General features: G+C 44.9%; 1 protein-coding gene across 1 annotated transcript in view; it reads right to left on the reverse strand.

The window, feature by feature from the left end:
• The window catches only part of DCHS1 (dachsous cadherin-related 1), a 45,069-nt gene extending 25,567 nt beyond the window's left edge, over positions 1 to 19,502 (reverse strand). Inside the window, exon 1 of the mRNA XM_044258736.1 lies at positions 19,265 to 19,502. Within this exon, the coding sequence (XP_044114671.1) occupies positions 19,265 to 19,369 (105 nt within the window). The 5' untranslated portion in view covers positions 19,370 to 19,502. The remainder of the gene's footprint in view (positions 1 to 19,264) is intronic.
• Positions 19,503 to 23,839: the final 4,337 nt, after the last annotated feature.

Below are 23,839 nucleotides of genomic sequence, written 5' to 3' on the forward strand. Positions count from 1 at the left end.
ATAGAGGGACCCACAGGCATGCTTTTGTGCACACAGAAAGACAACTTTCTTACAGGCCTCACATGGACAGGCACATTCCCGTGATACCCTCCCGCACACATACACACAGGCATACTCACATACACCCTCCCTCCCACGTATGCAGACAGATGCACGTCCACGTGTGCACAGACACAGCGGCAGGCACGCGCACACACACTTGAAGACCCACCCACACACAGGCATGCTCTCACACATGCTGCCGGGGCACTCGTGGTCAGCTCTGTGGCTGCAGCTGTGACCTTTCGGTCCCTGGGGCCTCTGTCTGGACTGTGCCTCATCACTTCCTGCTCCAGGGCTTCCAGTTCCAAACTCGCACTCCAGACTCTCTCCAGAGACCGTCTCATCCTCTCTCCAGCTCTCCTCTCAGCACCATCTCCCCATCTGTCCAGTGCTTCTCACTGCCTCTTCCCTAGCACTTGCTCCTCCTCCCTGTTCCTGTCTCTTTCCCTCTCCAGGTCTGTCCTGTCCCTTCCCCCAGATCTGGCCTCACCTGACACCTGTCTCCTGCCCAGACCTGTCCTCTTTCTTACCCCAGATCAGTCACTTCTCTCCCACCCAGTTGTGCCTTACTGCATGCCCTCACTGCCCGGGTCCTGTTGCTCTGTCCTCTGGCTTCATCCTGCTCTCCCCCTCTAGCCCCACATCTGGGCCTCTGGAACCACAGCTGGTTCTCATTAGGAGGGGGAGGGGCGAGGCTGTTCATTGGGGCCTGCAATGTGATGTCAATCCTCCCCCCACCACAGCCTGTGTGTCTACAGGACCTGGGAGCAGGGGGAACATGGGAGAGGAAAGAGAGGTGGGTTGGGGGGGAGAAGCAGGGGGAGCATAAGGGAAGGGGGTGCTACAGAAGGAAGTAGAGGAGTGGCGGAGGTACAGAAGGGAAGCAGGCTGGGGGAGCTGGCACCGCCTAGGCCTCCTCCCTCAACTTCCTGTCCTAGGGCCAGGGAGGGGCAGGGACCAGAAAGCCAAGGCGTGGTGATGGGGGGTGGTGGCGGTGGCAGGGGTTGGGGGGGAGGACAACGACTACTAGAAAAGCAGATTGATGCAAAAGTGGCAGAAGAGGGTGGCCTTGGTAAGCAAAGGGAGGGCCAGCCATAATGGGGAGAAGAAGAGACTGAGAATGCTGGTGGGGTGCTTGGAAGTAAGACTGCAGGAGAGTGAGCTAGTGTGACAAAGGGGAGAGCAAGTGTGGCAAAGGGCAAAGGAGAGTGGGGTGCTACATTCAGAGAGGGGAGCGAAGTCAGAGCCAGCTACAGCTAGCTTGGAGAGGTGTGGGGAGGTAAATAGAGGTGTGAGGCAGAGCTGTGCTGGGGTACAGAGGGGAGAGTGAAGAAGGGAAGGACGTGGAGGGAGGAGAAGGCAGATAAACTGGCTTCCCAGGGTATCCCCGAGACAGCCCATGGGAAGGCTACTGCGTCCCTCCTGAGAACTGGTGCCCAGGAGCCACTTCAGGGAGAGGCTGGGGACAGATATGAGTGAGGGAAAAGTCTCTTTTCTGAACTTTTACAATGTGCTGGGCTCTATGCCAGGCAGTTCACAGACAGTATCTCATGTAATCACAAGAACCCTATGAGGAAGATGTCCTGTCTTCCACTGAGGAAACAGGCTTAGCATGAAAAAAATTTCCCGAGTTAACACAGCCCCAATTTGATCCCAAGACTATGCACTCCATGCTGCCTGTGATGCAGGGAGAAGGGAGAGATGGAGAAAGGGAGAAATCACAGGGGAGCTGAAGGGATGGAATCTCAGCAAGACAATGGAGGCCTGAAGAAGAGAACCCATGGGAGGAGGGAGACCAGGTGTGAGGGGTCTGTGACATCCCAGGTCAGTAGCAGTGGGATCAAGAAGACACAGATAAAAGAGGTGAGGTTGACAAGACTTGGCCACTAACCCTTTGAGAAGGGTTGTGGAATGGAAGGGTCCAGATGACTTCCAGGGTTTTGGCCTGGTTACTAAAGTGGTGCCGTTAGGACACCACAGAGGAGAGAAGCCATTTCTCAGGTGCCCACTGGGATTGCCATGTGGTGATGTCCCAGGCACAGTTGGCTTTGTAGAGCCTGGGAGAGAGGTCTGGGTTGGAGATAGGGAGAAGAGTCTAAGATAGTACCCTGTAGAGGAGTCACATTTAAGGGGTAGACTGAAGAGACCTTTATTCTTCTTGGAGAAGAAAAAATAAAAAAAGAGGAGGCAGTATCACAGAAGTTAAGGGAGTAAATATTTCAACAAGAAGGGAGAGATCGATAGTGTCTAGGGCTGCTGAGACTTCAGATAGGATGTGGGCTGAGGAGTGGCCATTGATTTTAGCAGTAAGGTGTTCACTGGAGATCTGGGGAGAATAGTTTCAGGAGAGTCCAAAGGGTGCAAGCCTCCTGCAGTAGGGAATGATAGCGAATAAATCAACTAAACAACCCCCCCCCCCAGACCAGATGTCAGCATAGAGCAATTCATCAATACACACTGCACTTCTATAATAGGGAGGCAATATATCACAGTAGGGTAGGACAGGACAGGGGTGCAGACGTGGACTCGGGGGCCAAACCAAATGGGTTCTGCCCAGCTTCACACTTTCTAGCTGTGTAGCTTCTGGCAAGCCACTCAGTTTCTCAGTGCTTCTAGTTCTTCCTTTACAAAATAGGGACAATAATATCGCTTAGTATGTGCTGTGTCTGTGGTTAGAATGGTGTCTGGCAGATAGTTCTTGTTTTGAAAGTGCACAGTGTAATTAGAAGATGGGCTCTGCTGTGAGGCAGACTTCAGTGCAAATTCTGACTCTGCCACTTACAGTGAAGCCCTTGGGTGAGTTGTTCAGCCTTTCTCAGTTTCCTCCTCTGTAATGTGGGGATTAAAGTGCCCTCTTTAAATGGTTGGCAGGGGAGTTAAATGAAAGAATGTTGCCAAAAACTTAGCACATGTCCTGGCACACAGTGAGGGGTTAATAAATATCAGCTGCTGTTGTTGTGTGCCAGACACAAAGAATAACCCTCAGATAAGTGTTATCTCACAGATGAGGAAACTGAGGCTCAGTGGGTAGCAGAGAGATGGGGGACACAGCTCTGATGGACTCCAAAGCTAGGGCATTGTTACCGTATATTGCTTCTCTGCTGGAAGGCTCGGAATGCCCCGATGAAGGGTCATGTCACTTGAAGGGCCAGACAGCACAACAGGGAAGGAGAACAAGCAAAGTTCTGTTATAGGAGAATAACCTTGGCAGCATGCACAAGGTAGGTTAAAGGAGATGAATGTTGAGGAAACTGCCAGGCCAGGCAGAGGGTCAGGTGGGCATGGAGCCAGGTGGTGAGACAGGAGAAAGGACCAGAGGATGCTTGGAGGTTTCTAGGACACATAGAGAAAATGAGGAGAGGCAAGCTCAGGGAATGCATGTGAAAGGATTCATTAATTAATTGATTCAACAAACATCTATTGAAGATGGGCCAATCATCATACTAAGCAGTAGAGATAAAGCAGTGACTCGGACAGATGGGAAGTCATTGCCTTTGTGGTGTTCACAAGTAGGCAGGGCAGGGTGAGGGAGCAAGGGCTGGTGGTGATGGGCAGCAAGGGCCTCTTCCTAATGTCTGACCCTGACAATCAGAGTCTGGGTTGCAGGGGAGGCCAGTGAGACTGGAGCAAGCAAAGGAAGTGAGAATAGAGCAGCCACCCAGAGATATCAAGAGGGAAGAGCAAGTGTAGGGATGTGAGAGGTGGAGGGGCAGGACACATTAGGGGGACTGAGATGTTGGAAGTGAAACTAAGTTAACAGTTGAATACTTAACAGTTGTTTTCTTTCTAAATTCTCAAACAACTCTCTTAATGTCACCTACATTTTCACCCAAGGAAAGGGGAGCTCAGAGAAGCTAAGGTCTGTCAGGTGGCAAACGACGTAGCTGGAAGGTCAGAGGGGTAGCCTCCACCCATCTCCTTTCCTCTCTTTCCTCCTTCCCCTTCTCCTTCCTCATCAGCCAAAAGGGTGGTGCCTCTCTAGGCTCTGAGAGATAACAGCTCCTTCTATGAGCAGCTTAGAGAGAGAAACATAAACAAGGACGTTCTAGTGTGCCAAGGGGACACAGAGGGGCATCCTGACTCACGCTTGGGGGTTCCGGGCTGACTGATGGGAGGCGGTGCTCTCTCACCGGGGGACACAGGAACTGAGGAGTAGCCCCTCTCAAGTGTCAGTAGTTGAAAATCTTTGTGTCAGGGGGTTACCCATGAAACACAGACCCTGGAGCAGGAGGACAGGGCAGGCAGCAGGAGGCCAGGAAGAAGATAGGATCCAACAGCATGAACCCCTGGGAGGGGCTTTAGCTTGCAGGTCCCAGGGCATCAGGATCCAGTCTTGTTACTACTGGAAGGCTGAAGAGGGAACAAGTGTCTGGGAACCTGACACAGGGAGAGGCAAGACAAAGGGTGCCAGGACTTGGGAGGGCCCAGAGTGGGTGAGCGTGAGGGGTGTTGGAGGGAGGAGCAGACTACGGCACCTCCCAGGAAGGGGGCTTGCTGGAGCGGAGCAGACGGTGGGCACTGTAGTGCCTTGTGGTAGGACACAGTTTCCTCATTTTCCTCTCCCTCCAGGAACCCCAATAGGCACCTGGCGCAATATATTTGGATCTGCAAATTTCTGGTGCTCCTTAAATTATTTGCCAAACCAAATGAAAGAGAAATAAAGTACAGAAAAGGAAAGGAAGAAGATCCAGGAAAGAAGAAGCTCAAGTGAAAGGTAGAGAGGAGGGCATAGGGTGAGGAAGGATATAGTTGGTGGGGGAAGGGAGTGGAAATGCCTCAGTGGGATACATGGGTATGTATGGAAATGTCTCGATTGTATAGGCTGCTGAGACCACATGTCAGTCTTTTGAAGAGTGAATGAGGGTGAGGTATATGCAGTGAGGGGCCTCATTTACTCATTCACTTGTTCATTGCCATGAATGGGAATGTGGAGGGCCCCTGGGGACATAACAAATATAACATGCAACTCTGCCATCAAGAGGCCCCAGCCCAGTCAAAGACACAGAACAGGGAAGAGGCAATGACAAGAGTGAGACAGGAGGATCCCTAGCCTACTTGGTGAGTCAGGAGAGGTAGGGTTTAGGACTAGATCTGAGGATGGGAAGGGGCTAGCCAGAAGAAGAGGGGAGTAAAGGGCTTTTTGGGGCAGAGAGCAGTGTGAGCTAAAGGCCAGAAGCATGGAAGAATATAGTGTCTCTGAGGAACTACAAGGAATTTGGTATGGCTAGAACTTGCAATGTGAGGAAGGTAGGGAAATGAGACAGATGATGAGGCTGGGGAAGCTGGGCAGAGTCAGATCCTGAGGGATCTCATAAGCCTCAATAAAGTAGAGAGTTCACCCAAGACAATGGAAAGATACTGCAGAATACTGTGCAGGGAATGCATGGCTGGACTTGCACTTTAGAGAGATCCCTCTTGCTGCAATGAAAAAAAAAAAAAACGGACTGGAAGGGGGAAGAGCAGAAGTCTAGGGAGAAAAGTTAGGAGACTCTTGCAGTAATTTATGTGGAAGAATGGTGAGGTGAGTGAGTAGCTGGGGCCATGGAGCAAAGGGGATGGGATGCCAGAGAGAGCTGAAAAGGAGGTAGGACCAGCAGGTTCCGGTGACTTTTTGGGTTGGAAAAAGAAATGTGATGCAGGATTTGGGTGCAGTTAATTTATGAATGTGTATTCTAATAACTGAGTAGAGACAGTGGTTTGGGGGAGGAAGGAATGAGTTCAGGTTTGGACATTTAGGGGCTTGTGAGCTATATAGCAAAGATCATGTAGGAAGCAGATATGGAGGTCTGGAGGTCAGAAGAGAGGTCTGGAAGAGGTAGATATTTGGGAGTCATCAGACTATACGCGTGATAAAGCTCTGGAAATAAATGTGATGGATCATCTAGAGCAGTGTCTACAGTGAGAAAATGAGGAGATCCAAGTCAGAGCCCTAAGGAACAGTAAGGTTTAGGGGCTCCCCAAAGGAGCCCTCAAAGCAGAGTGAAAAGGAATAGTAAGGAGGAACTCTGGGTGAGACATGCACGGACCCTAACCTTATTGTAATCATCTGTTTATCTGCCTGTCTCTTCCACTGAGGTTTAAACTTCCTGAGGGTAGGAATAGTGTCTTCTCTCATAGTATTCCCCTCATCTAGCAGTGTGGTTGGCCCTTGAGAGCTCACTAAATGTGGACAGAATAAAATGGTGTCTCAGAAGCCAAAAGACAAGAGTGGCTCAAAGAGAAAAGAATGATCAACAATGTCGGACCATGCCAAGGGGTCAAGCAATTGATGACTTTTGAAAAGAACTCTAGTTTTGGCTGGTGAGAAGTCACTTTCTCTTAGGAGAGCCATTATACTAACTAGAAGGGCAGGAAAGGGGAAACGGGAACAGCTCCATGCAGAAGACACTTTCACAGTGAAGCAATGTGAAAGATCACTTTTCAGACACTCCTTGGCCACTCTTTGTCCCACTGTTCTCAAAATCTCAACCCACAAAGTCTCAACCCAAATTCTCGACCACACCAACTCATTGGCTTAGCTCACTGGGGATTACCGAGTTTAGGGAGGCAGGAGAGACTGGAGGCTCTGTGTGTGCTCACAGGAGGATGGGGTATAAAGGGAGAAACTGGAGACATGGATAAGACACAGCATAACTAGTTAAGTGAGGCCCCATGGAGGTGGGAGGGGATGGGTAAAGTAATCTTAAATAGAAGAGATACCTCTTCATAATTTTAGGAAAGGCGAAAAGACTGAGGAGAATGCAGATAAATTTGAGGAAGTAGGCAAGAAGCTAAGGGAATTCAAACTGGATGGCCTCACACTTTTCTCAGTGAGTGAGAACAGGTTATCTACTCTTACTGCCTCCACATCCATTCTTCCACTGAGCCCTGCTGACCCCACTGCCTACACAACTCTTGAAACCATCTACTTTCCCCTCTGCTGTCACCACTCCAGTTCAGGCCAGCTCTCTCTCCTCCTGGCTTTCTGCAACAACCAACCATCTTCCTTTTCAGAGCCAATCTCCACACTGTCAGACTGGTAGGTCTACACCAGATCTGATCATATCACACTATAGCTTCAAATTATCAGGTGTCTCTCCATCATTTTGGGGTTAGATAATCTTTTTCCTATGACCTATAAGAACTGCATGATCTAACTAACTGTCTGTCCACCTCACCCAGACTTTCTCACCTCTCCTCACATCATGCTATTAGTGCCAGGCTCACTGGGTTGCTTTATCTCTCAGACATATAATATATTTTGTAAGTGGGCTTTTCCATGCTTGCTTCCATGGCTTGGAATATTCCCCACCCAGTCCACCTCATCTCCACCTCTCCTCTGCTGAGTCCCTACTTATCACCCATCAAGCTTAAGCTTAAACATCATTTCCTCCAGAAAGCTTCTTCTGAGTGCCCCCCCAAGAGCAAGGACCATGTCCATTGCATTCACCCTTGTAATGCCAGCACCCACCACACTGCCTGGCACAGGGGAGGTACTTAATATAGGTTTGCTGAATGAATGAACCAGTGGATTGAGTATTTAATCTGCTAGGGTGAGAGATGTGAGGCATGTGAGGTTAAGGGGTACGAAGAAAATAGAAAATTTTTCATCTATTTATTTACGGAGGGCCAGTTGAGGGTAGAATTTATAGAAGAATCCATCACCTGGTGTAGTTGGGAATTTGGGCTGAAGCTTTGTGGGATGGGTGCGCTCAAGGACAATAAGACAAAGAATGGCCAAGGAGTGTCCGAAGGGATAGTCTTGGGTGTGTAAACTGGAAGGAAAGTACAAAGTCAGAAAGGGGCAGATCGGGAGAAAGCAAAGATGTCAAGGGCAAGAGGCCATTATGAGGTTGAAGAGTAAGTATAATGGGAGTGAGGGCATTTGAGAGCTGGAAGGACATAGGAAGCTACCAGCAGAGAGTGGAATGAAGGAGTTTACAGCTTTAGAGATTGACCAGTTCTACAAAGTGGTCCTGGGAGGGAAGACGATGTTAACTGGAGCTAAGGAGCTCAGAAAACTGTGAGGCAGGGATATTAGAAGAACACTTAGCATCATGGCAGGATAAAGGGTGAGGGAAAGACTAATTCAGGTCTCCAGTTTTCAGGGAATAAGAGGTTAAGCCTGGGAGGTCTATGGATGAGAAGGAGTAATGGTGTGAACATCATAAGTTAATGGGAACTTGTTTAGCAATTGCGACACCTCACTCCTGGTGTATACATATTATGGGAAAGTGTGTCTCCTGTGGGTTGTACAAGTGAGTGTGTGGTCAGGGTGATTGCAACACAGCCTTCTGTTAGTGTCAGGTCTCTGGGGCACCTGCTATGTATAAACAGCTCTGAGAAGTATAGCCCAGATGATGGTCTGGCTGTGACTGTTTCCAGTGGATGTGCATTGCTATGTCAGTGTCTCCAGGGAGGTGCTGGCAGCCATAGTGTCTCCGGTGGTATGTGTTGGCCTTGACAATGAACCTGGGGGAAGGTGTTGGCTGCACCAATTCTGCAGTGGGTGTTTGTTGTTCTGAGAGCATCATCTGTAGGTGTGTGTTGTTAGATCTGACACTGCTTTCTGGGGATGTGTGATGGCTGTGAAGTCATTTCTTGTGGATATGTATTTCCTAGGACTGTGTCCCTTGTGGGTTGAGTATGGCTATGAATGTGTCCCCTGTGAGTATTTGAGGAGTTGACATAAGTAACAATATTTTTCTGACCTATGGCCCCATGGCTGCGGGCCCAACCCACGCCACACTGAGTTCATTGTGCCTTTAGACCTCCATCTCCCCCGCCCCCCCCATGTGGGTCCAGGCCTGCGGTGACCTCCCTCTGTCCCCTGAACAAGATTCTGATCTAGGTGTCCTGGACACAAACTCAGAGCACCAGTCTGGGTGACTCACCTCCACTTCAGGCTTTGCCTGTATCTCCTCTTTTTCTCTTTACTTCTCTCCCTTAGTTTCTTTGTCTCTGTCTCACTTCGTCTCTGTCACACACCCATCCTCCACATTCTGACACATGGCTCCCACAGACGCAGACAACACACACACACACACACACACACACGCACGCACACACACCCTCCCTGGGACTTGCTCACCATGACACACACTCATTCTGACCCCCACACCCTCCCAGTGACACGCACTTACACACACAACCAGGCAGATACACACGGACACACAACCTCCAGTGACACGCACTGACTCACACCCTGCCCGTGCACTCACACTCGGAGTAGCACACACACACCCTGCCCGCTCCCCGCACCCATACCCCCCTCACACTTTCACGCCGCAGCACACCCGACTCCACTCGATGACACACGCAACACAAAGACCCCCAGGCCCTGCCCCCACGCTCACGTTCACGTTCGCCCTCGTCCCGCAGGCCCAGGCCCCCCCTCCCCCATTGTCTCCGACTCAGAACAAAGCCCCCGGCTCCACCGCCGCCGCCGCCGCCCGGGAGAGGCCACCGGGCCGGGCGGGCGCGGCCGGACGGGCCGGGCGGGCGCGGGCACTGACCTCCGCGCGGCGCGGGCTCCCTCGCCCGGTCCTGGGGCGCCGTCCGGCCGCGGTCAGCCCCCCGGGCAGCGCCCGCCCGCGCGGGGCCTGGGGCCGCGCATCGTCCGCCGCCGCTGTCTCCGGGCCCGCGATCAGCTCTGGGCAGCCGGCCGTCGGTCCGTGCGCCCCTGGCCGTCGGTCTGTCTTTCCCCCGCCGCCGCCGCCGCGGGGGCGCCGCCTCCTCCACAGCCGCCCCGCGGAGGATGCGAGATTCGCCGCCGCGGCCCCGCGCCCCCTCCCCTCCCCTCCCCCGCCCTCCGCGCGGTAACCCGAGCCCCCGCCCCTCCGCCCGCGGAGCCCCCGCCCCCGCCCCCACCCGCGCTCCGTGCCGAGGCCCCCCCACCGCCCGCCCGTCCTCCCTCCGCCCCTCGACTTCCCGGCCCCAGTCCCCGGCGCCGGATCTGGCCCCAGCACCGCGCGGTCCTCACGTCCCCGCTCTCGGTCAATTCCCCCGGTCCTCTCCTCCCATCCCAATCTCGACATCCTCTCCCTTGTCCCCTTCTTCCATCTTTCCCAGCCCCTATTCCCCCGTCGTCCCCTCTTCTCCCTCATCGTCCCGTTCTCCCTCTTGCCCAGCCCTTCTCGCTCCCACCCTTTTCTCTCTGCCTCCTCTCCCTTTCTCCCCATCCCCTTCTTTTCACCCCTTCTCCTCACCCATTTCTCGCCACCCCCTTCTTCCCATCCCCTGTCCTCAGTCCTCTCCCCCAGCGTCTTGTATGTCAAATTCTCATCTCCTTTCTCAACCCTTCTCTTATACTCGGCTTTCTCCGCATCTCCCCATCCCCTTCTGTCCTTCCCTTCTCTTCCCTTTTCTCCCCGTCTCCTCCTCATCCCCCTTTCCTCCCCTTTTCTCCCCATTCCCTTCTGTCTTCCGTCTTTTCTCTATCCCCCTCTTTCCCCCATCCTCTTCTTCCACCTTAATCTTTCCGTACCCTCCAAGTCACTTCTGTTTATCTCATGCTCTATTCCTTTTCCCTTTTTTGTTGCTTAGCCCTCTTTGCCTCCCCTCATCTCATCCCAAATTTGAGGCTCCAGATTGGAAGGAGGTATTGGAAGGAAGAGATTTGCAGCTGCTGGTCTAAAAGGGTATAGTCCCCAGAAAAGGAAAATGAGATGGAAGCTGGGCAGGGAGTGGGGAAGGGGCCTGAAGGTTAACTTGGGAGAGAAAATGGGAAGATGTGAAATCAGACAGAGCTGGCGAGTATCAAAGAAATGGAAGAGTTTGGCCTTTCCCCTCTGTCCTTCCTTATGACCCTGAGTAGGTTGTGAGTCCAAAGGTATTCTGGATTTGAGAGGTGTGCAAATGGTACAAAGAAATCCAGAACTTCTGAGAAAAGAAAACAAAGTTTCACCTAAAGCAGAAGGGGTGTGATTTTGAAAGGGAGGAGTGAAGGAGAAGCTGGAGTCCTTGAAAACATCCAGGTTTCTGGTTTGGGCAGCTGGGTGGATGGTAGTGACTTTTGCTGTGCTATAGACAAAAGGAGCAGGAGTAGCTTGCAGGGGATTTATACAGAAAGACGATGACTTTTGCTTTGGGCAGCTGACTTTAAAATGCTTGTTGGGTAGGTAGGATTGTAGCTTAGAAGAGTGGTCTGGGATGGGCATAAATATTTGGGAGTCATCTGCAAATACCGTATAAGCTTGAATATAGGGTGAGGCTTTGCTTTTTTGTTTTTCCAAAATCTTCCCTCAGGAAAGAAGAAGTAACCTTATATTTGAGTCCTTCCAAAGTCTCTCATATTACAGGGTTTGCTCTCATTTATTTTGAACAACAAACCACTGGATAGGACCGTATGGTATGGTGACTAAGCTTGTGGACTCTGGAGCCAGACTGCCTGGCTTGGGGTCCAGACTCTGCCATTTACAAGCTTTGTGGCTTTTGAAAAATTACGCAACTTTTCTCTGCCTCAGTTTTCTCATCTATAAAGTGGGGCTAAATGATTAAATTATTTAATATATGTAAAGTGCCATGTGCCTGGCGCATAGTAGTTGCTCAATAAGTGCTATTTTTACTGTTTGGGCAAGATAGATTAACCTGAAATGTCCTCAGCAATGCTATCTTGGATGCTTGCGTAGGTCACTTGCCATGGCATCTATTGTCAAAGAAATTTAACAATTTCTTTGTTAAAGAAATTGGTAACTATTCTTGGTAGTATGACCTCACAACTGCATGTGTTGGATGTCTCTAAATATGCTTTCTAAGATTGCTTTAAAAAGTAATACAGTAGTCCTTGGGAGGGGCTTCTGGGGTACTGGAAGCGTTCTATTTCTTGACCTAAGTGATGTTATATGGGTGTTTCACTTTATGACAGTTTCTTGAGCTGAACACTTACGTCCTTTTCTGTATGGATGTTATACTTCAATTAAAACAATAATAATTAAAATTATTTTAAAAAGACAATAATACAGTAAGTGACTTTTAGAGGTCATTAACATACTCTTGCAGGATGCAGGCCAAAACCCAACTGCCTTAGTGTGATGCAAATGGCCCTTGTGACTTGGGATAAAGTTTCCAGTGGCTGAATCATATGTGGATTCAAATTGTGCTGTGTCCTATTCCAAACTCTTCACTTGGACTGGAGAAAAAGAAGGTCATCAATTTTGAGAAAATGGGTAAGATGGCTAAAAGTGACCCTACTAAAAAAAAAGACACTGCTTTGGGGATGCATGTTTTGAGTATGCATAAAATGGTCTACTGAGTTATGAGAATGGAAAAAAGCAAATTTGGGCACCTCGGTGGCTCAGTTAGTTTTTTGCCTTTGGCTCAGGTCGTGATCCCCAGGGTCCTGAGATTGAGCCCATCAGGATCCTTGCTCCATGGGGGAACCTGCTTCTCCCTCTGCCTCTGCCCCTCCCCTTCCCCTGTTAGTGTTCTCTCTCTGTTTCTCCCTCAAATAAATAAGTAAGCAAATTTTTAAAAAGAAAATTTATAAATCAGTATTTTATATTTGAATTTAAATATATGTTTAGTAAATTAACAACTAGAAATAGACTTTTTGACTGTTTCATACTTATTTCTAAAGATATAAGGTTGGTCAAAAACGTTTTTGGATTTTCTCATTGGGAAAGAGAGGTGTCATTTGGCACCTAAGGTGCCAACCCAACCAAGGTTTGGGTTACCTTATATGGTAAATGTGACAAATGGTAAGAGAAGTTAAGGGAGTGAATATGATTGCTCAGGGGCAGCATGTACATTGGGAAGAGAAGAGTGCTTAAGACAGATCCTGAGGAGCTCCAACACTTAAATGTTGAAAAGAGGAGCAACAGCTTTCAAAGAAAAGTGAGGAGTGGCCAGAGAGGGAGAAGGAAGAAAGGGAGGAAGTGATCTTGGGGACAATGGGATAGGTGGAGTGGTAGGTGTGGAAACTAGTTGGCACTGAGTTAAAGAATGAGTGAGGAGTGAGGGACTGAAGACTTGGAATACAGCCTGCTCTTTAAAGAGGCTTGACTGCAGGCAAGGAGAGAGACCTATAGTAGGGGGAGGGTAGACAGGTATTTTAGGACGTCAGAATTTTTTAAACGGGAGAACTTAGATGTATTCCTTGCTTCCTTTATCAACTGAAGACACATGCAAATATCCACTATATGCCAGCTTTATACTTCAGATACATAGCTAAGATATGACTAAAGAGTAAGCTGTGAAGACAGATCTGCAAATTGGCACTGGGGAGCATAATGACAGAGGAAAGTATGGGATTATGGACAGAGAGGGGATTTCTCATCCAGCCCAGGGTTGGGATGTCAGCCAATGGTGTCACAAAGATGATACTGGAACTGGATCTTGTAGGATGAGTAGAAGCATAGCAAATGGAGAGGTCAGAGAAAAGACTTGAGGGCAGAACAAACAGCATGACCATGTAAAAAAATCACAACAGCATGCAAGAAAGTAGTTTCTGGTCATGGAGGTTGGTGTACAGGTGGTAGCGGTGGTGGTCCTGACTAGACTGAGTTACCTGGAATGTAGGGTATATGGGCTGGTGTGAAAGGAGAAACCAGGAAAAGTAAATGGGGCCAAATCATGGAGGTTGTTATATGTCATACCAAGTGTCCAGGCTCTGAGGAGCCATGGAAAGTTTCTTTAATACAGGAAATGAAATGATTAAGTTTTGTGACATCAACATCATTAGGGCTGTAATACTGAGGATCAAAGGAGACCAAATAGGAGCTAGTTTCAGTTGCTCAGCTTATGTTTTATGAGAGTCTAACTAAGTGATAATAGGATTAGGAAAGAGGAGTAAGACATGAGAGAAATTACAGATTGACTGACTAGGAGTAGTGACATAGGAGGATTCTAAGATGTTTTCCATGTTCTTGGGTCATATAGTAGTGATGTTCTTCATAAAGTTGGGAGAACATAGGAAGGGCAAGTTTGTGAGGAGAGAAATAAGATGATAATGAATTTGGTTTTGGAAATGATGAGTTTAAGATATATGTGAAATGACCAAATGAAGAGGTCTAGCATGTGGTTGAATATAAAATTTGGAACTCAGAAGAGACTGTTGAGTTGAGGATAAATATTCCAGAGCCACCAGTCTAAAGGTGGTTACATGAAACCATGAGAATGGATATGGTCACCTATGGAGAATATGTAGTTCAAAGAGGGTCTGTTAAGGTGTGCGTTACAGAAGAAGATTTCACAGGAAAGATTGTGAAGAAGCAACTTACAAGGTAAGAATTAAACAAGAGGACAGTGTCCAATATATTATCATACAAGTCAAGGATAGAAGCAGCTGTAAGAGTGAGAATTGTTGGGTGCCTGGGTTGCTCAGTTAGTTAAGTGTCAGCCTCTGGCTCAGGTTATGAGCCCAGGATAGAGTCCCACATTGGGCTCCCTGCTTAGCGGGGAGTCTGCTTCTCCCTCTGTCCCTGCCCCTAGCTCATGTGTGCTCTGTCTCTCAAAAATAAATAAATAAAATATTTTTTTAAAAAAGAAGAATTATCAACAGGGTAAAAATACAATACAATACAATACAAAAATACAATAAGATGAGGTATGACAGTTTTCCATTAGATTTTGGAACTAGGGTATAGCTGATGACCTCAGTGATCAAAAGAGAAGAGGTGAAGAACAAACCTGGAGGCACGACTTTTCTTCAATTCAAACTGTACTACAAAGCTTAGTAATCAAAACAGTAAGGTACTGACATGAAAACAGACATATAGATCAATGGACAGAAAAAGGAGGCCAGAAATAAATCCATATGTATGTTGTCAATTAATTTTCAACAAAGAATATACAATGAGGAAAGGATATTTGGGGAAACTGGATATCCATATGCAAGAGAGTGAAAATGGGACACTCACTAGCTTATACCATACACAAAAATCAACTCAAAATGGACTAAATTCTTGAGTGTAAGACCTGAAACCATAAACTCCTAGAAGAACTTCAACACAGAGAGTAAGCTCCTTGACATTGGTCTTGGCAGTGATCTTCTGGATTTGGTGTCAAAAGCAAAGGCAACAAAAGCAAAAACAAACAGCGAAAGGAATCATCAACAAAATAAAAAGGCAGCCTATGGAATGGGAAAAAAAATTTGCAAACCACATATCTGTTAAGGAGTTAATATACAAAACATACAAGAAACTCACACACTTTAAAAGCAAAAAACCCATAACATCATTTAAAAATGGGCAAAGGACCTTAATAGATACTTTTCCAAAAAAGACATACAAATGATCTCCAGGTATGGGAAAAGATGCTCAACATCATTAATCATCAGAGAAATGCAAATCAAAATCACAATGAAATATCACCTCACACCTGTTAGGATGTCCTTTATCAAAAACCAAAAGGAAGGGTGCCTGGGTGGCTCAGTGGGTTAAAGCCTCTGCCTTCGGCTCAGGTCATGATCTTAGGGTCCTGGGATGGAGCTCCGAATCGGGCTCTCTGCTCAGCAGGGAGCCTGCTTCTCCCTCTCTCTCTCTGCCTGCCTCTCTGCCTACTTGTGATCTCTGTCTGTCAAAGAAATAAATAAAATCTTAAAAAAAAACAAACCAAAAACAAACAAGGGACAGCAAATGCTGGTGAGGTGTGGAGAAAAAATGAACCCTTGTGCACTGTTGATGGGAGTATAAACTGGTATGGCCGCTATGGAAAACATTGGGGGTTCCTCAAGAAATCAGAAATAGAACTGCCACATTATCCAGCATTCCACTTCCGGGTATATATCTGAAGGAAAGGAAATCATTATTTTAAGGAAATAACTGCACCCCATGTTCATTGCAGCAATATTGACAAAAGCAAAAACATGGAGACAATCAAAGTGTCCATCATCAGATAAGCAGATAAAGAAAATGTCGTATAGATAGATAGATAATGGAACACTATTATTTAGCTTTAAAAATGAAGGGAATCCTGCTGCTCATGGCCACATAGATGAAAATGGAGAGCATAGTTCTAAGTGAAATAACCCATATAGAGAAAGATACACACTGCACTGTATAGCTTACATGTGGAATCTTTAAAAAAAAAAAAGAGCTCATAGAAACTTGTAGGATGATGATTACCAGGAGGTGAGGGATAGGAGAGATGGGGAGAGATTGGTAAAAGACGCAGGCTTTCAGTTAGGAGACAAAGAAGTTCTGAGGATCTAATGTTCAACATGGTGACTATAGTTGATAATACTGTATTGTATAAATGAAATCTGTTAAGAGAAAGAAAGACAGGGCTGGGTGGCTCAGTCGGTTAAGTAGCTGTCTTCTGCTCAGGTCATGACCCCAGGACGCTGGGATGGAGACCCACAGTAGGGTCAATTCAGCAAGGAGTCTGCTTCTCCATCTGCCTCGTCCCTCCTACTCATACTCTGTCACAAACAAACAAACAAATATCTTAAAAAAAAAAAAAGAAAGAAAGAAGAGGGGAAAGAAACCAGGCCACAGAGAAAGGAGGAGGGAGTGGAGGTAAACTGTAGTGAAAATAGATAGCATGTGAAAGAAAACCAGTTGAATTCACTGAGGAAAGAAGGGCAGAGTTTTTGGCCCATGGTACAAAACCTGGGAGATGACTGGCAAGTGGAATGGGAACACAAATACCATCAAGACTGTGTCTCTAGTTTCTGTTTTTCATTTTACTTTATTTTGCCTTATTTTTGCCTATGGGTGTTTTTTTTTATTTTGGAGTAATTTTAGTTTTATAGAAAAGTTACAAATATAGTTTTGAGAATACCCATATATCTTTCATCCTTTAATGATGATAACCTTCATTCCTCTAATGATAACATCCTATATAAGTGTGATACATTTGTCAAAAATAAGAGGTTAAATAACATTGGTACATCACTATTCACTGAACTCCAGACTTTATTCTGATTTCACCAGTTTTTTTCACTAATGTTGTTTTTCTATCCCAAGAATCAATTCAGGATACCACATTACATTTAATCTTCATGTTTAGTTAGTCTCCTTTGGTCTGTGACAGTTTCTCTCTTTATTTTGCTTTGTTTTGTTTTGCTTTTTTGGTTTGTTGTTTTTGTTTTGTTTTTTTTCATGACTTTGACGGTTTTGAAGAGTACTGGCCAGGCATTTTGAAGAACATCCCTCAGTTTGGGTTTCTCTGATGCTTTCCTTATGATTAAACTGGGAAGGAGTACCGTGGAAGTGAAGTGACAGGCTCATTCCATTATATCAGAGGATACATGATAGCAATATGAATTATCACAGGTGATATTAACTTTGATCACTTGGCTAAGGTTGTGTCTGCCAAGTCTTTCTACTGTTAAAGCTTCTTTTCCCCCCCTTCTTTCCATATTCTGTTCTTTGAAAGTGAGTTTCTTTTTCTTTTTTTTAAGATTTATTTATTTATTTTAGGGAGAGAGCGAGTGCAAGGGGGGAGGTGTAGGGAGGGAGAATCTTAAGCAAAGGGGCTCAATGTGGGGGCTGGACATGGGGCTCAGTCCCAGCCCTCTGATATCATGGTTTCAGCTGAAACCGAGAATTGGACGCTTAATCCCACTGTGCCACTCAGGTATCCCTGAAAGTGAGTTTCTAAGTCCCATAGTCTGAGGGGGGGAATTAAGCTCCCCCCTGGAGGGGGGGGACTTATGATACATATTGTAATATATAGTATATTATTTGGAATTATTCTGTTTGGAAGATTCATTTCTTCTCCTTTCTGATGCTTTTAACTAATTTTAAAATTAAAATTAAAATCATATATATGATTAGTCCAAAAAATAGGTAGGCCTTATTAAACACTAAAAAATTCAGAAATCCTGAAGACTCCAGATGGCCTGGAGTGACTCACATGCCCATCTAGATCAATCTTGGGAGCAGAGGCAAGAACACATAAGAGGATTGCAGCTCCTATTTAGGATGATTGTTAAAAATGCTTTTGGCATAAACTTGTTCATTTGCCCAGGGCATGCTTTGGTTCTTCCCCTGGTTGAGTGACCTCTCATTTAGCCTTCAGATTTTAGCTGAAGCATCACTTAGGCACAGACCTCTTTCCTGACTTCTCTGACTAGGTCAGTCCATATGATGGATTCCCATGGTGACTAGTACTCCTTCTCGGTGGTGGTTATCATAGTTGCAAGTTTCTGGCGTGTGAATACTTGATTAAATGGGTAAAGACTCCCCTAAACAGTCAGTCTGGTGTGTTCACCATTGTAGCACATACACGCCATACCTGCACACAGGTGATGTTCAATATGTGTTTGTTAAGTGTATGCCTGACATGAAGGGTGCTGCTAGTCCACAGTTAAGAAAGGATATTACAGATGTAGCAGAATCAGGGACAACTACTCAGTGAGTGCAGTAAGGAGAGAGAGGCAGGTAGTAGGAGGCTGGGAGTAAGAGTGGGGAAGGGAAGGACTAAGGGACAGTTGCTTGGAAAGAAACCATGGACCATCTTTGACACTGTAGGTGAGGAGCTAATGGAGAGGCAATGGCTGGTGTAGCAGGTCCCAGAGGAGAGAGGAGGGACTGGAGAAATAACCACAAATATAAGCAGCAGTTGACCTTTAATGGAAACAACAGGAAGGGAAGATGGGGGAGGATGCAGAATGTGCATGTGTGTGAAGGAATGATGGCAGTGGGGAGGAGGGTGGACAGGGTGGGAATTTGAGGCCATCAGATGATCTCATTCTCTCTGGAGGGCAGTTGGGGCATGAGAGAGGCAAGATGTTAGAGATCTTCAGAAGAGTATTAAAGGAGTGGAGGCACTGTTAAGGGGACTTACAGGCCTAAAGGACGAAGGAGTTGAGAATGCTGGTGAGAGGGCAGAGGATACTGGCACAGCCACACTGAAGTTCTGGCTGAAAAAGAGGGGAGGTAATTTTGTGACAACACTGAGGAAGGTAGAGTCTTGTATGACAAGATGGTATGATTCTCAAATGTTGGTGTGTGTATGGAGAAGTGGCTGTCTGCATTTGGACCTTTGGCCCAAGACTGGAGACTCCTTCCCCCTTCTCCCCAGACATGTGGAAGGATTTGCAGAAGTGAAGAAGTACTGAAGTAAAGCCAGCCTCTTGCACAGGAAGTGGAGGCTCAGAGATATATAAAGGGGCTGAGAATTTAGGTGGTTGTCATCATGAAACGATTTCAGAACTGAAAACTTGGGAGGTAGGTCCACCATGAGAAAGGTTAAATGGCAGGGAAGCAGTGGAAGGAAAACCTAACAAGAGTAAAGACAGGACAGATCAGTGTGGGGATGGCCAAATGAGAAAGGGAAGATGACCCAGGAGGCTTACCTTGTGAATGATGATTCTGAATGACAGAATGGGAGGCTGACAATTCTTGCTGGCTTGGTTATTCATTTGTTTCTTCTCCGTGCCAGTAGAGGCAGTGGGTGGCATCAGTGTTGGTTTCAGACTGCTCCAAACCTTAGCCCCCTGTTCAAATGCTCTGAAGCTGCAATCATCAGAGCTCTTCAGTACAGCCCAGCCCTGGAGAAACTGAGCAGGATTATTAAAGACTGGCCAGAGTCCAGGATGGTCTGAGTTGGGATCTTCCAAGACCAAGTATATTTTCCAGGCTCGGAAGGATTTCAGTTCCCCATAGAGACTCTAGGAAAGAAAAAAAGGAAACTCCTGATTGCCTCCACAGAGCAAGAGCCAGAGGAAGCAGAAGGGAATGGTATCTACAACACAGGTGGAGGATTCCACGTAGGGAGGAGGAAGTCCTCTGGAATGGAAAGTAAAGAAATCCAGTTCTCTGAATCTCAATGCGCAGTGCTCAATTTGCTGAAATTTGCCACTGTTGTCAATTAAACAAAATTCTGTTTCTTTTAAAGTTATTTGTATAGTTTACAACAACTTGCATGGTTCGGCAGATTTTACTACTTCTGAAGATTTCTACAATGTCAGTTGACTCATTTGAAGTTCAGTTTAGCTTAGTCTTAGTTTTAATTTTAGTTAGTTTTAATTTATTTGCAGCTATTTCACTGAAGTCATTTTGGCGTGGCTGGCCAAAGTTCAGTGTATTCTAAGTTTTTCCTTACTTCGAATCTGTGACTTTGGGGAATCAGAACTTCTTGTGTATTTTGCTGTGAAAGTGTTAGGCAATGACTCAAATGTAAAAAAATTTATAAACAATCATGGTGGAGGGGTTTTATCTTCTAAAATATGTTCAATAATTTGCCTTTTTAAAAACGTTTTTTGTTCATTGTAATTTTATTAATATATAGATATGGGCTGAAATATGACTATACAGTATTTTCATATGGGTTGGTAGATGATATTAGTTACTTTAATAAGTGATAAAAATTAATTATGTAAATTATATTATAATCTCATTAGTTCAAGATAATTATTCTAAGATATCATGATGACCATTGATAAATTGGCATCATGCAATAGTGACATCTAGAAACATTTGTAGGATTTCTGCCAGTTCCATTCATATCACAATAGGAAGACTATACTTTAGAAGAATCTCTGCTTATCCTCATCCTTGAGTATATAGTTGTTTTACCTCTAAATAATTTTTACTCTGATTTTATCTTTACATTCCGTAGTTTTATTGCAGTATGATTTATATGCCATAAAGCTCATCTTTTTAAAGTATATAATCCGCACTAGTTTTTAGTATATTCACAGAGTTGTTTAGTTTATTCACAGTGAATTTAGTAATTCACTGAGTATATTCTAATATATTCCAGAGTATTTTCATTGCCCCAAATGAAACCTCATACCCACTAGGAGTTACTCCCCATTCTTTCCTCCCCTCAACCCCAAGCAAACAATAATTTATTTTCTATATTTGTGGATTTGCCTATTCTGGATATTTCGTATAAATGGAACTATACAATATGTAGTCTTTTGTGTGTGGCTTCTTTCACTTAGCATGTTTTCAAGGTTCATCTTTGTTTTAGCATGTATCAGTACTTCATTCCTTTTTATGACTGAATAATATTCCATTGAATGGGTATATCATATTTATTCACTCATCACTTGATAAACATTTGGATTTTTTCCACTTTTTGGCTATTAAGAATAATGGTATGATAATTTTTATATACAAGTTTAGTGTGTACAAAGCTTTTCAGTTCCCTTGGTTATATATCTAGGAGTGAATGGCACATATTGTAAACTAAATGGTTAATGTTTTGAGGAAGTACTTGAGGAAATATTGTCAAACTTTTCTGTAGCAGCAGTACCACTTTACATTTCCACTAAGAGTGTGTGAGGGTTCTAATTTCTCTACATCCTCTCTAACACTTATTAATGTTCATCTTTTTAATTATAATCATCCTAGTGGGTGTGAAGTGGTATTTTGTTGTGGTTTTGATTTGCATTTCTCTAATGACAAATGATTTTCAGCATCTTTCTGTATGCTCATTGGCTATTTGTATATCTTCTGTGGATTCTTTCAGATTTTCCTCTGTCTTTGATTTTCTGTGGTTTATTTTCCTGTAGTTTGAATATTCTGTAGTTTTTTACAACTAATTTTTTTACAGCATTTTTTTCAGTATTTTTTTTTAAGATTTTATTTATTTATTTGACAGACAGAGATCACAGGCAGGCAGAGAGGCAGGCAGAGAGAGAGGAGGAAGCAGGCTCCCTGCTGAGCAGAGAGCCCAATGTGGGGCTCGATCTCATGATCATGAGACCATGACCTGAGCCGAAGGCAGTGGCTTAACGCACTGAGCCATCCAGGTGCCCCTTTTTTTCAGTATTTATTCTGCTTGGCGTTCTCTGAGTTTTCTGGATCTGTGCTTTGGCGTCTGCCCTTAATTTCGGAAAGTTCTCAGCCAGTATTCCTTCAAATATTTCCTCTGTTCCTTTTTCTCTTTCTTGTTCTCAGGAATTCCCATTATACGTACTTCCTTATTGTTCCAGTTCTTGTTATTTTTGTTATTGTCCCATGGTTCTTGAATATTCTGTTCTTTTTACCCCCACTCTTTTTTCTCTTTAATTTTCAGTTTGGGAAGTTTGTATTGAACATATATTCAAGCTCATTGATTCTTCCCTTGGCTGTGTCCAGTCTACTACTAAGCCCATCAAAGGCATATTTCATTTACATTATGATGTTTTAAATTTCTAGCATTTTCTTTCAATTCTCTCTCAAGAGTTTCCTTCTCTTTGCTTACATCATTCATTTCTTCTTTCACGGTGCCTTCTTTTTCCATTAGCTTCCTTAGACATAACCATAGTTATTGAAAATTTCCAGTTCCATAATTCCAAAATCTGTGCCATATTGATGCTTGCTTTGTCTTTTCAAACTTTGTTGCCTTTTATGATGCCTTGTAATTTTTTGTTGAAACTGGATATGATGTAGAAGGAACTGAGGTAAATAGGTCTTTTGTGTGAGATTTTATGTTTATTTGCCTATGAGTTAGACAGTGTTTACTGTGTACTGTAGCTATGGTATTGAAGGCTAAAATTTCCTCTAGTTCTCTTGTTTTTGTCCTTCCTGTTGTCCTTGGGTTTCCTTAGAGACTCCTTCTTAAATAGGGCCTGAGGTTTGCAGTTCTTTTAGCTCTGATTCCTATTATTATAGAGGAGCTCTATTGATGTGATGATAAGGTGTGGGGGAAGAAGAACTATTTTATAGTCCTTTTAATGAGCTTGTGTCTGTGACTTTCACAAGTGCCTCTGAGCTTTTCTTCCCCACTTCCCACCTTAGCCTTAGGGCAGGAAGGCAGGGCATAGCTGAAGTTGGATATTTCCCTTCCTCTATGTCAGTAAGACTTTGGTAAACCCAAGTTGGTTAGGCTCTAAGAAAATAGTTTCCCTGGAGGGCAAGACTTGCTAAGGAGAATGGAGAGAGAGCTCTGTGCATCATTCAAACTGGTTATGTTTTGTGTCCTCCTGCTGGAAGCATGAGAAAATTTTCTCTGATCTCCACAATGAGAACCTGGTAGGGCTCCTAATTCTTGTCAAATAAGAAAGTGTATATATGCATTCTTTGGAGAATTATCTGCTCAAACATCTTCTCCATTTTAAAGTTGTGTTGTCTTTTTATTTTTGGGTTGGTGAGAATTCTTGATATATTCTGAGTACAAGATCCTTATCAGATATTCTCCCGTTCTGTGAATTGTCTTTTCAATCTTCTTTTCTTTTTTTTTTAGAGAATTTTAAAAAATATTTTATTTATTTATTTAGTCAGAGAGAGACAGAGTGCAAGCACAAGCAGGCAAAGTGGCAGGCAGAGGCAGAGAGAGAGAAGCAGGCTCCCCACTGAGCAAGGATCCCAATGCAGGACTGAATCCCAGGACTCTGGGATCATGACCTGAGCTGAAGGCAGTGGCTTAACCGACTGAACCGCCCAGGCATCCCTGTCTTTTCAATTTTCTTAATGGTGTGCTTTGGATCATGACAATTTTACATGTTGGTGAAGTCTAATTTTCCTTTTGATGTGTATGCTTTTGGCATCTATTTAAGAAATCATTGTCTAATCCAAGGACAAATTTACTTCTATTTTCTTCTAACAGTTTTATAGTTTAAGCTCTTATATTTAGCTCTACAATCCATTTGAGTTAGTTTTCATATGTGGTGTGATGTAGGGGTCCAACTTTATTCTTTTATATATAAATAGTCCTAGCATCATTTGTGGAAAAGGCTTATCTTTCCTCATTTAATTTTCTTTCCATCCTTGTCAAAAAATTAATTGATCCTAAATGTAGGCTTACTTCTGGCCTCAGTTCTGTGCCGTTAAACTATATTCTTATGCTGGTACCACATATACTTGATTACATTGTAGAATTTTTAAAATCAGGAGGTAAAGTCCTCCAGCTTTCTTTTTCTTTTTCAAGATGATTTTGGCTATTCTGAGTTCCTTAAATCAGTTTGAGGAGTATTTGCATCTTAGCAATGTTAAGTCTT

This window comes from Neovison vison, chromosome 7 (assembly GCF_020171115.1).
Source record: "Neovison vison isolate M4711 chromosome 7, ASM_NN_V1, whole genome shotgun sequence".
Classification (NCBI taxonomy): Eukaryota; Metazoa; Chordata; class Mammalia; order Carnivora; family Mustelidae; genus Neogale; species Neogale vison.